At 43.9% G+C, this 12,679-nt stretch overlaps 1 protein-coding gene across 1 annotated transcript; it reads right to left on the reverse strand.

The window, feature by feature from the left end:
- Positions 1-2,087: 2,087 nt before the first annotated feature.
- On the reverse strand, positions 2,088-11,847 carry ANKRD54 (ankyrin repeat domain 54). The gene is made up of 8 exons (XM_081211142.1): positions 11,467-11,847; positions 9,364-9,411; positions 8,528-8,626; positions 7,483-7,554; positions 6,766-6,813; positions 6,539-6,663; positions 5,954-6,061; positions 2,088-5,048 (listed from the first exon to the last, which is right to left on the reverse strand). Exons 1-8 carry the CDS (start codon positions 11,702-11,704, stop codon positions 4,974-4,976), a joined length of 813 nt encoding a protein of 270 aa, XP_081067268.1. The 5' UTR covers positions 11,705-11,847; the 3' UTR covers positions 2,088-4,973.
- Between the last annotated feature and the right edge of the window lie 832 nt (positions 11,848-12,679).

Below are 12,679 nucleotides of genomic sequence, written 5' to 3' on the forward strand. Positions count from 1 at the left end.
GGGGAGCATTCCAAGGGCCAGACCGGGGGCTGTATTTGGCCCCCAGGCCTGTTGGTTTCTGTGTGTTGCCACTGTGCAGTGCTCTTGGAGTCACAAGACTCTGTTTACATTCCAGAGACATTCCAGGCTGTTAGAAGTCTCACGGAAGACAGGAGACGGATATGATGTTACTGGTTTCCTGTTCCTTTGTTGTTCAGTTGCTCTCTGCTCTCACAGAGAAAGCATGTTTATTTCTTTTCTGTCTGCGTAGTTAGGAATAAAACTCTTTGCGATATGGCTCATACTCTCTCGTCCTTCCGCATGCTGCTTTGAAACTCTGCGTAATGGGGAATGTGCCTGGAGCCTTATCAGGGGCTCAGGTCGTTAATCACATCGGAGGCGATTCCGGAGGAGCTCGATCGAACGCAGGTTCCGACAAGGCACAAGGTTTCCAAACCCTGTACAGTCCAATAGCACATTGAGGGCTACTAACATTAAGTGCTATCAACTACCCCAATTTCCAGCTTATTTCAAGGTTGCAATCCTATGCCGTTATGTGGGGGAGATCTGAACACAGTGAAACTTGCTTCTGAGCAGACTCTCTCTCCCATTCCCATTATTATGTGCCCCCTGGTATTTGTTAACACTACATGCCAAACTACCTTTATTGTACCATGGTATATAGATAATACAAAGATGTCCATACTATCTTTGAATCAGGAAACAGATCTATCTAGGAAAGGTGAAGCTTTCAGGCCCATGATACTAGAGATTCAGGTAGGTAGCCGTGTTGGTATGACGCAATCAAAGTAAATTTAAAAATTGTCCAGCACCTTAGAGACCAACTCAGTTTGTTCTGGGCATAAGCTTTTGTGTGCATGCACACTTCTTCAGGCCCATGTTATGAATAAACAAACATGGTAATTATGTCTATTCAAAGGACAATGGTGAAGTACGAAGCACCTGACATTTTCTGTGATGTGTGTATAGTTTAGACTACTTCTGAAATGGAAGCGGTAACAAGGGGCAGAGCCTGAAATAACATGCATGAACGTAGAACTTTTTAGTCTGTGCATTAAGTCAAGGATGGTGCAAATATATGGTGTAGGAGCACTACAAGCCTCCCAGCATTCACACTGGAGGTGAACTTTGTAGTGGATCAGGTCCCCTGCATGCCTGCCTGCCTGAGCTGAAGCCTGGATTTCATTACCCCTCCCTAACCCTTTTTCTTGGGAGTAAACAGTTGGCGTGGAGGGCCCAGTTTACAGCAGAGGCTAACTACACAGCAGAAGAAAGAGGTTGTTCCTCTCCTACACAAGGGTGTTTCAGTTCGCCTTGCCAACGAATCAGGCTGCTTCCACTGGAGAGGGACTGTCCCTCAAAGGAAGAGCATCTGCTTTGTGGGTGGAAAGTTCCAGGTTCAATTTCCAGCAGGTCTCACACAAGGCTGGGTATGTACACTTCTCTGAAACCCTTCAAGAGCCACTGCCAACCGCCTGACTTGGTGTGAGGCAGCTTCTTATGTCTTACGCAGCTCCTGTTCTTCCAAAGGGCTTGCACCGGAGAGCTTCCCATGGAATTGTTCCCCATTTTCATTTTTCAAGTGTGGATGGGTATCTTAAGCAGAAAGGCATGGTCCTTTATTGCTTCCTTTACCCACACGGTGAGAACTTGCAGTGACCTTTCCTCGTTTTTATCTTATTTTATTTATTTACAACATAAATCCACCACAACTCAAATAAACAAATCCACCACCATTAGACATAAACATAACAAAAAATAAACATAACATAAAGTATAACAAGCAACAAAAGAAAAGACATGGCCGCCTTGTTTACTTCTTATGAACTGTTTCTTTTATGAGCTGTTATTACAATTTTTCAAATTATGACTTAAAAACAAACCACAAAGTCTCCTGCAGACATTAATCGAAAGAAGTCCAGGTGTATATTTTAGGGCACTGTTTTGTAAAGTATTCTTTACATTTCCCCCATTCTTTTTGAAATACTTGTCTGGAGAGTCCCCTAATCGCCTCTGTTAATCTAGCCAATTCGATATAGTTTAGTAATTTATCCTGCCATTCCGTTTTTGTTGGCACAATTTCCCCCCCAATTTCTGGCAATTAAGGCCCTTGCCATGCTTGTGGCATAGAGGGATATTTTCTGATCCTCTCTTGTTATACCTGTGTCCGTTATCCCCAATAGGAAAGCTTCTGTATTTTTCATAAAGTTATACTTAAAACATTTTCTAAAGTTCATCATACACCATGTCCCAGAAGCTTTTGATTTTTTCACAGCTCCGCCAAACATGTATAAATGTCCCCTCTGCTTTACACCACCTCCAACATAGACCTTTCCTCATTTTAAAACAGGTGAACTACACCTTGCACCACACTGGCTGACAAGAGGTATAGTTTAGCAACACCTGTCTTAAAATGTGGCTAATGAGATGTTTTCAGAAACGAAGAGTAGGCTATGCTTCTTGTACTACATACTTTTCCTATCACCAGAATGGCCCTTTGTATGTGCTGCCCTTTCCCACTTGTCCTCCTGTTAAAAAAAACTGCCCACGTTTCCCACAACCTGGTGAATTGCTTTAAATATAAGGACATTCTGCACCCTCCTCTCGGCTATTCCCCTCCCCCAAACGGTGATTAATGTTTTCGCCGGCTGCACACTAAAGGAGCTCAATATGAAAATGTGATTCAGTTAGACAGCCTCGCTGTTTCCCAGGTACAGTGCACGTAAGTGACTGCCAGGAAACTAGCAGGGGGTAGCAGAGACATTGATTTTCATGGAGTCCTCAGCAAGTCTATTAGGAGTTAGGAGGCCGCAACCGTGGGATCAGAGCCGCAAACACAAGACGGAGGCAGCAAATTACATCAGGTCTACAGACTGCCTCAGTCTTTGAGCTTAAGGCAATGAGACACTGTCAGCTTTCATTTCAATGCAGTTTGCTCAAGTGAAGAAACTACCGAGTCCACCTCCAGGCCCCAGGCAGAGAAGACAACAGGGCGGTGGGGGAGAAAGAGGAAAAGTAGGCAGGCAGAAATGTGCAAAGCCACCCTGAAAGCAGACAGCACTTTATTGAAGTTTACAATGGAAAAGTTCAAATCACCTCCCACCCTCCTTGCACATTGTATTAAAGTTCTCCGCATTCACAGTGACAGCTCTGGCAAGGTCAGAGTCAAGTCAGTCCCCAACTTTCCTCCCCTGAGCATTCAGGATTTCTCCTATCAAAGCTGCTTAGCTTATGAAATCGAAAACGTGGACTTCTGTCGAAAGATACGAATCCCATTAAATCTTGTCTTTCACAAAAGCAGCACACTTTTTAAAGCAACAACAAAAGACAGTCATAATAGCCTACTAGGCTCAAGGTTCAGAAGCAGCCTTGGAATTTCATTGATGCAGGAATCAGATCACAATAATGGATTTGCTACAAATGCCCCCTGCCTCCTCCGATTAAAAAATGTGGGTTGGCTGAAGTCAAAACACGCTGTTATGTGGCAGCAACATCCTTGAATCCGATGAGTTGGCATGTATCAGGCAAAACGAGTTCTTCTCTCATTGTGAGCATAAGGGCTGCTAAGTCTTTTTGTCTTTTTTAATTTTAGCGGCAGAATGAGAAGTCAAGCTTCCCTCGCTTCAGTGACAGGCAACTACTGCAAATGGGAAGACATACATTTCCAAGGCCCATTCAACCAAAGCAACGTACAGCATTGTCATCAAGAAAATATCTGTCCTAGGCATGTGCCCACACACTGAGAAAGCAACCTCTCTCTTCCCTTTATGGCAATATCCACATTGGGAGTACTGCCTTGGTTTGCTGCTGTGATCACAAACCTTGGGCTCACACTCTTCCCTCTCCCTTTCTTGTGTGTGTGTAGGGATTTAAAGCTTCTGTTCCGGTTTCAGAACAAATTGTGATTTGTCACTGCATCTAAATTTGCCAAACTGGTTTTGTGTTACTTCTGAATCAGTCCTGTCTTTGAAGGAAGAAAAGTAGTGTACGAAGCAGCCCTGAGAGACACCATTACTTCCAGCTCAGGTTTTTGAGGACTGACATAGATTATGTTAACTGGCACAGAAAGCAAAAGAAAGTCAAAGGAACAGTAACAAGCAGGAGTAGGCAATGGGTAGCCTGGTGACTCATTATAGCTCCCTATTAGGCCTGAATCCCAGGCAGCCCATAACTATGAAAAAAAAAAAAAATGGTGCAAGCTGACAGATGCAAGCAAGGAATTATTTAAGTCTCTTACTCGCCCTCTCAGACAAGAGATTTTGGCAGAATTCTTCTCTTGCACACCTCAGCTACAGATGCAGGTACATGAGAAAGGCAGGAAATGATAACGATATGGTTCATAAGAGAGGAGCATAAGCAAAGAACCCTGTAAAAATCTTCCACTGCTATTTTGGAGGATGGGACAGAGGAGGAGAGAATTAAATAGCATTTTAGTGGGCAGAGCTAGCATTGCTGGCCCTTTAGCCCTTTCTCAGTTTAAAATAAACCTCCTTCAAAACTTAGTTGCCCAACAGGGTGTAGTTTCTCACTGTTTATGCAATTGCTCAACAATTCATGTCCTTAGAAGTCAGACAACTCGTGTGGGATGCTGTGCCCAACAGCTTCAGTTTCCCCAAATGTTCTCAAAGCACGTTGGATTTGTCACTTGTAGGACCATGAAGAGGCTTCTGAAATGGGGCAACTCCCCTGTACAAGGTGACCGCATTTACTAAAACAGTTGTCACTGATGCATTAAAAAAAAGAGTGGTTCATTGTTCTGAAAGTCAGGGCCTCAGTATGAACCTCTTGTCCTGAAGGAAGCCTCCACGGCAGTAATAGCGGCCCAACAAGTCTTGGGCAGCTGAGCAAATATATCCAATAGGAAAAGCATGCCTGGTACCAGCAGCAGCAAGTCTGAAGTCTTGCTGAGGAGCTCCAGTTGCTCTTTCTCCCATGGCTTCTCTGTTTGATTGAGGAAACAGTGGGAAACCCCGTTACCTCTTCTCAATCTTCTGCTTCTGCAAGCTGAGGGAGGTGAAGCTGGCCAGGAGGTCAGTAACCTCGTCCACCTTCCAGAGGGGAGGGAAAAAAGCATAAGAACATGTTACAGAAGTCAAATAAGAATATGATGAAGGAAATGAAATTTGTGAGGTGACAGAATTCATTAATTCACGAAGACTGGGACTTGGTATTGTCCTGTTGAGCCAGAGAAATTTCTGCTACTGAAGGACATAAGAGCAAAGAGAAGTATGTCTACAAAAGTAAGAGACCTTGAAGAATGGGTATGGTCAGGAAAAGAGAAATTTTTTTAACAATAATCATTTTTCAACAATAATCATTTTTCAACAATAATCATTTTTCAACAATGACCATTGCAAGCTTTGAAAATGGTGCAATTCATCAACAAAAGCCACAGTTTAAAATTTGGTCCCCGATTCATGAGGGCTGGCAGTGAGACTTGGGACTGTTAAAAGGATCTGCTGCCATGCAGAAGCAGAGTTGCACAGGCTTCCTCCTGTACCAGATTTGATGGAAAAGAAATCAGGACCATGGCTTTTCCTTCTAAGTAGAGCCACAGCTACTAAATCATTTTATTTTCACAGCAAAGCTATTGCAACATTGCTTCTAGCAAGAAGAACCACGTGCAAGTGGAGTGGGCAATGCTCTGTTGAAATCAGGATAGCCTTTAAAATTTAAAGTTCTCCAACTGTACTGATGGGTCTTGAACTTTTCATCCTTATGTTTCTAATAACAGAAAGTAATGTGCTGTCACCAATTTGACAAAGTATTATTAAACTAAAGCTTTCCCCCCACAATGTCTTGTAACTAAATAGTGTATCATTTAATAAATATATTTTTCTCTACCCTTCAGGAGTCTCAAAAAGGCACTGTCATTTTGCAACACTGAAATATATTTAAACTTGGTTAAGTCAGATTTTAATTAAATATACAAAATCCCCCGTCATTCATTCACCTGCTCTTTTGTACTAGTCTTCTGTAGCCTGGAGCAAAGATCATCCAGCTGTTCCCGATGTTCATGGCGCCCGAGGCGTTCAAGGTATTCCCGCAACATCTGGATGATCTGAAACAAGCAGCATAGGAGAGATGGGATTTACTATGAGCAATGGAGAGGGTTCACACTTCTAAGTATCAGGTCAAAATTTAAGTACTGTAATTCTGCTATAGGTTTTGATGAATTCTGAAATAAAATGGAAGCACATTTGAAATAAATAAAACAGAACAAATGAGAACTAAATGGGGGCAAACACCATGGCTTTTCCACTGGCACAGAAACAAACTAAATATACTTTTCAGATCTGCAGACTGCTTTGCTACTATTAAGATTGGACTTTCCCCCTATTTTATATGCATATTAAATCTGAGAAGCGCATGGCAGGAGCCTGTTTTCCTTAAGGGTTCCTGGAGGGAAAATGGCTTTTATGGAAAAAGTTCCATAAGAAACTTCTATGCACAGAAGATCCACATTTTGCAACCAGGCTCTATTATACTATATTATGTATTAGATTTCTTGCCCACCCATTCTCCTTATCCTTATCACCTGCTTTACTTCCAGGCACACAGCTTCCAGACTCTGTGAGAGGCCCTCCTGCAAGATGTTCAGCTTCGACTTGGCCAAGTGCAGAGGGGTCCGTCCAGCTCGATCTAAGGCGTCCACTCGAGCTCCTGGAAGATGCACATGCAGAAGAAGAAAGGGTGTTTTAAGGATGAAGATAGCCCCCTCCGGATATCTATAAACAGAGAAGGCAGCTTTCTAATTGGCATTACCTCCACGAAGCAGTGTGGTGATGATGGGTACATGGTTCGTGCAGGCAGCTGGGGAGGGAAAACACGAGACACACAACTAAGTAGTTACAGTAACTTGGTGGGGGACAGACTCTGCTTAATGGGGTAATGGTTGGCACATGGCACTCTCACAAAGGTGCCAAGAAATCCTCAATATCTCAACTTTGAATCCCTAGGCGGCCTTAAACAAGCCAATACTTCCTCAGCCTCAGCAATCACTTTCAACAGTATGGAGATAAGGATTCTAGAGATAATGTCCCCATTGGCATGTAACCTAAACCATGGCTTTTAGTGCTACACCCAGAAGCCGGAACAATTCAGAGCAAAAGCTCATGCACACATCTTTCGTCCTCCTGCACAGCCAGGAGAAACTCTTCACCTGCATTTACTTTCAGTTCCTCCTAATGTGTTTTGTGTTTTTTATATTGTCATTTTGTGTTGCGAACCGCTCCGAGATCTATGGGTATAGGGCGGTATACAAATCTAGCCTCGGTTTGGCTTCAAACTCCCTAAGGCAGAACAGCTTCTTCTAACTCTCTCCTTGTAGTGCTGAAGAAAATCCAAATATACTTAATCACACAAGTTGCTACTGTGAGGCAAAGGAAGGAAAGAAGATATAAAGGAAAGAAATAGGCAGGTCAAAGGTAAGGCCAAATGTGACAACATTGCTGCAGTCCGGTGGGTGTGAGAGACGCTTACCCAAATGCAGGGGGGTGTTCCCCAGCCCATCTTGCTGGTTTGGGTTGGCTCCATGGTCCAAAAGCAAGTGCACTAAAACACAAACAGACCCATCCTAAGTGTGTCTTGAACATGATGGGCAAAGAAAACCCACCAGATCTGAACTATTTACCTCTACAATCGATAAGACTGGCTATTCAACAGAGCCGACTCATTAATGTCACAAATATGTTACCATTCAAATTTTAAAAGCATATATAACATAAAGCAATGCTCTAATCATAGTAGCAGTAAAACAGTTCACTTTTTAATTATTGGTTTCTTGCATTTAAACCCCACCCTTTAGCCAAAAAGGCTCTTGGACTGACTTACAAATATCAATACTACTTCTACTTCAATTCCATCAGCCATCCATAAAAAACCAAGAGCCCCCTAGCTCTTATATATGCTCACTAAAAGCAGACATTAAGAAGAACATTTTTAGAGCCCTTCTAAATGATAACAAGAAGGGGAGCAATCGTATCCCTTATGGCAAAAGTACCCTTGCCTGAATCTCCCCAAATCCATCCCTCACAAAGTGCTCCACAGGAACTAGGATCTCCTGTAGTAAAATGCCTATTTTATGTCCCCTGAAACTCTTTTAAGTTTGCACACAGAGTATTAAGAAGCCATCATATGCACCAATGTGCCATTCTTCCTTGGAAGGAGCTTCTGGCGCTTTCAAAGTTCCTTCCTATTCCTGCTTTCTAAGATTCTTTTAACTAAACATTTCAGGACTCATGACACAAAACTTCAGCTCCTCTTGAAATTGTTCAGAAATATTCTGACAATCTTGCGTGACACAATATTTTAGGAAGAATATTCCAAAATTTTATCAGTGTGCATAACATCACTCCTCAGTCTCCTTGTACAAGCTGGGTGGAATGCTTGCAAAAAGGATATGGGTTTTTTTTTGTTTTGTTTTCTGAAGCTCAGCTTTTAAAGATAGAAAGAAAATGATTAGCAATCTATCCTGGAGAAATGGGGTCAGAAGCTGACAGGCCCACCTCATTTCAATGTGACTCACCAATACTGTCATTTCCATTGCAGGAAGCAAAGTGCAGGGCCGTTCGACCTTTGTCGTCAGCTGCACAGGGGTCCACCCCATCTTCCAGAAGCTGCTGCACTGGTGCCACCAAGGAAGACAAGACAGCAGTCAGAGAGCTGTTCTGTTGGTGATTCATCATTCAAATTCCAACTTCTGTGTCCGGGCTGTGGAACTAGATCTAGCTGGTGGGCTAGATTGTTATTCCCCGCCGCCCCAACTAAGTCCCCTTGAGCCAAATCTGATAGCTGGGCAGGGCAAATGCATATTTCACAAAGTGCCTTTCAAGCACTTTACAGGATTTGCCAAAGAGCCAAGTCTTTTGAAGCCCTTTGCATGAGGTTTTGCCTGCAAACCCCTTTCATCTGCCCCACACATGATGTCAGATTTGGCAGCAGGTACAGGGCAGGTGGGCATGGCCAAAATGAGGAGGCAGGCCTTGTAAGGTGCACAATGGATTCTGGCTTGAGGGCACTGGCCTCCTTAGGAGGGACTGTTGTAAGCTACTCTGAAGGCATTTGACAGATGAAGAGTGGGTAAAAATGCTTTAAATAAGTGAAGCTTATAGCTTGGTCACTAGATACTTCCTCAGTCCACTAATTTCCTTCAATCTATTGACAAGAGTCTTTTAAAGATGTTCCTTCCAAGGGGATTTTGAAACCACCGAAATCCACAGTTCAAAGCATTCTCCTTACCATGCAGGAAACCACATTCTTGCTGGCCACATTTCTAGCTTACAAGATACACATCACCAGAACTGATGTAGAAGACAACCACACACAAAGATATACATTAGGGCCCAAATCATGTAACCGTACCTGTTTCTAAATCATTAGAATTGGCAGCTTCTCTCAAGCGTTTCAAAGCTGTGGAAAAAGAGAGGGAGAGTTTTTTGGAAAGCAAATAGGACAAGAAGAACTGCTTAATTCCTGACTCCTAGGCTTGTTCTAAAAAATAATAATTTAATAATTCAGGTTTTGCAAAACAGATGCTTATTCATTTCTCGTTTCCTGTACACAAGCCTTTTTACCAACCTTTTCACAAGGCTGAACTTATTTTATGGGATACAACCTTTGAAAGTTAGCAGGAACTATGTTAATTAACTGCTCTGATACTGAAGGGGGGAAACTGGAAATGTCAGAAAAACTGGAAAAGTCAGCAATCTCCATTATTAGATGAATGGAATAGAAACTTACTGAGCATGGTGCCGATGACCTATTAAATTAAAAGAAAACCTAGAGAGGGCTTTGGATTTGTAGTATAATTTTATATAATATTAGAAACAAAGAAGAAACTACAAAGAATGGAATGGCATTTGTAATTGTTTAAGGGTAAGAACTTAACATAATGCTATGTTATATGCATGATAAAAGTTAGGACTGATTATACAAATAATATTTCTAATTTATGTCTGCATTCAAGATTTTTACATAATGCAATTTATTTCACCCAGCTAAATACAGTTTTTGTCTAGCTAATATTCATTGTGACTGCCATGCAGAAGGTGCTTGTTCAATTCCCACTGACACTAAACTGGGTATTTCCTGCATTTCAACACTCTTCTACTTTCATATGCACTCCTTAAAAAAATATCTAGAAGGCCATCTGCTTCCCCACCATATAACTCCTGTGCAAGAGCGCTCATCTGTTAAGAAAAAAAAAAAAAAACTACAGGTGCAAACAGCAGCAAGGCCTCCCCCACCCTGTCTGATAGTCTCATTATTTTGTAAAGTTTTACAAAAGATTTTGAAGGTTTTGCACTGCCCCATCTTGTACATGGGAGTGTAAATTTATCCAGAGCCTGGCTGCATTCATGTAGCCAGTCTACCTGCAAACTGTTTTCTCTCTCAAATCACTTCCTCATTTTGCACCCTCTCATACAAGTGCACTCTGAAGAAACTCTTCAACTGATGCTGTATTTGTATAAAGAGACAAGTGTGACTCGACAAGGTATTCCCATCTCTTTTCTTCCCATGCAGTGACCCAGAAGAGAGTATCTTTCCCCCTTCTCTTTTGCTTGCTATTTCTCCAGGTTCTGCAAAGCCAAAACTGACTTCACTTGGGCTGCAGTCCTATGCACACTTACCCAGGAGCAAGCTCCAGTGGTCTTTCCACTGCATAAGCATGCTTAATAGTCTTGCTCTTGTAAGGCTGCATACTCAGAATTATTCAAAACAGATCAATTAAACTTCAGATACCCTTTCTACTCCCAATCAAGACAACAACATGCCCCAAACCTTCAATAGGTAAAACAGGTAAAATGAAGGTTCCAGTTACTATAAAACCAAGCCACTATAGTTAATTCAGATTTGTGTGTCATTATGGAACCCCACCCTTTTTCTGGGGAACTCAGCATGGTACTTTGTGCCCCATAAGCACACTTTGGTCGATACACTACAGTGGGTCTTCAACAGAGCAACATAAGAGCTGAAGCACAGTGGATCACAACTTCCAGGCAGTGTAGCTGAAATACCTGACCATGTGACCAAGCATGAAAGCCCAGTCCTGTGGCTGTTGATTCAGTGCACAACAGGCCTCACTTCCTAGAAAGCACATTTGGGATGGAAGCCCAACTCTGTGCGTGTTTATTGGGGCACAGCTGCCCAAGAATCCCCACTGAAGTTACACTCCCCTAATGCATATTTGCATGGGTGCAAGCCCTGCTGAACCCATTAGGATTTCCTCCCAGTAAAGCATGCCACAGGTTGGGCTTGTTAGTCGTGCAATAGTTAAAAAAAAGTTTATTATTTATACCCCGCCCATCTGACTGAGTTGCCCCAGCCACTCTGGGCTACCACCGTCCCCCCAATCTCCTGGACAAATCTTTCCCAGCACAGGCCCGGCGGCGGCCTGGAGGTTCCCTCACGCGGCTCGCCGACAAGGCGGACGGGGACAGCCCCCTTCCGCGCCCAGCCCCTCACCGTGGATCTCCTTGCCGGTAGGCCCCACCTTGCGGTGCAGCCGGGCGGCCTTGCGGCGGCGACCGACGAGCTTGCACACGCGGTGCTCGCACTGCCACGGCAGCTGCAGGTAGTGCAGCGAGGCGGGATCCGGCGCCTCGGGAACGGCCCGCAACGCGGCGCCGAGGCCCGTCAGGGAGAACATGTTCGCGGAGGCCGGACTCGGGTCTCCCGCGCTGCCGGCGCCTCCGCCTTCCATCCCCGCCGTCGAGGCGCCACTGCGCGTCCGGATCTCAAGCGAAGCGGGCCCAGGCTCAGAGCGCGAAGGCGGGGGCGAACTCGCGTAACCATAGGAACAATAGAATGTGGGGCGAGGAGGTGGGGGTGGGGGAGGGGGAAGAGGGAAGAAGAGATAGTTCGGCCGCCGCCACCGCAAACATCCACTCAGGAGCTCCCCAGAAGCCGTCGCGTAGCCAATGGCAGAAGGCGAGCGACTCTAAGAGGCGGGGCAAATGACGTCAGAAGAGGGGTCGTGCGCCAAAGAGATGTTTTATTTGAGAAGGGAGCCACCACGCAGGAATCCGCCATATGCGGGGCTACATCGACGGGCCAAGCTGTTAATGTTAATAATAGTTTTCTTTTATTTTCTTTTAATAAAAAAAGCTTGATGTGGCTGGGTGGGAATACTAACTGTGGAAGGGAAGTAAAATGGAGTATCTTGGGAGGATGGGATAGCCGGCTGGAACTCCAGACATGTGCAAAGTGCTCCCTTTGTTGCACTTTTCACATGTAGGAATCCACAATGATTTTCATTATACAGCAAGGTTAAAATACCCTTTCGCTTTCTCCCTTAAATAAAAACTATTTTTGCCCCATTTGAGAAATGCTTTCAAAGCAATTGCAGCAGAAAGAAGGCGTAAGGTACATTCCTGAGCCTTTGCTTGTGTAAATTCAACCGGTGAAGCTTGTAACATTGCGGCATTTCTATCTGCAGAATTGCTGCCTGCCATGATGTATTTTAAAACGCCATCAGGGGGTGGGAGAAGTGATATTCTTGTCAAGTTTCTTTCATACTGTGATAGGAATTTTGAGGTCTTAGATATATGTTAAATGTTCATACGTGTACCAACCAAGCACGTACATAGATCAGCACAGGAAGTCCGACCTGAAACCATTTTGATTCCCAAACTGACCAAAGGAGGGAGGGGGGGTCAGGGAGCCTTCCCATTGTCTC

This window comes from Podarcis bocagei, assembly GCF_964188305.1.
Source record: "Podarcis bocagei genome assembly, chromosome: 10".
Lineage (NCBI taxonomy): Eukaryota > Metazoa > Chordata > Lepidosauria > Squamata > Lacertidae > Podarcis > Podarcis bocagei.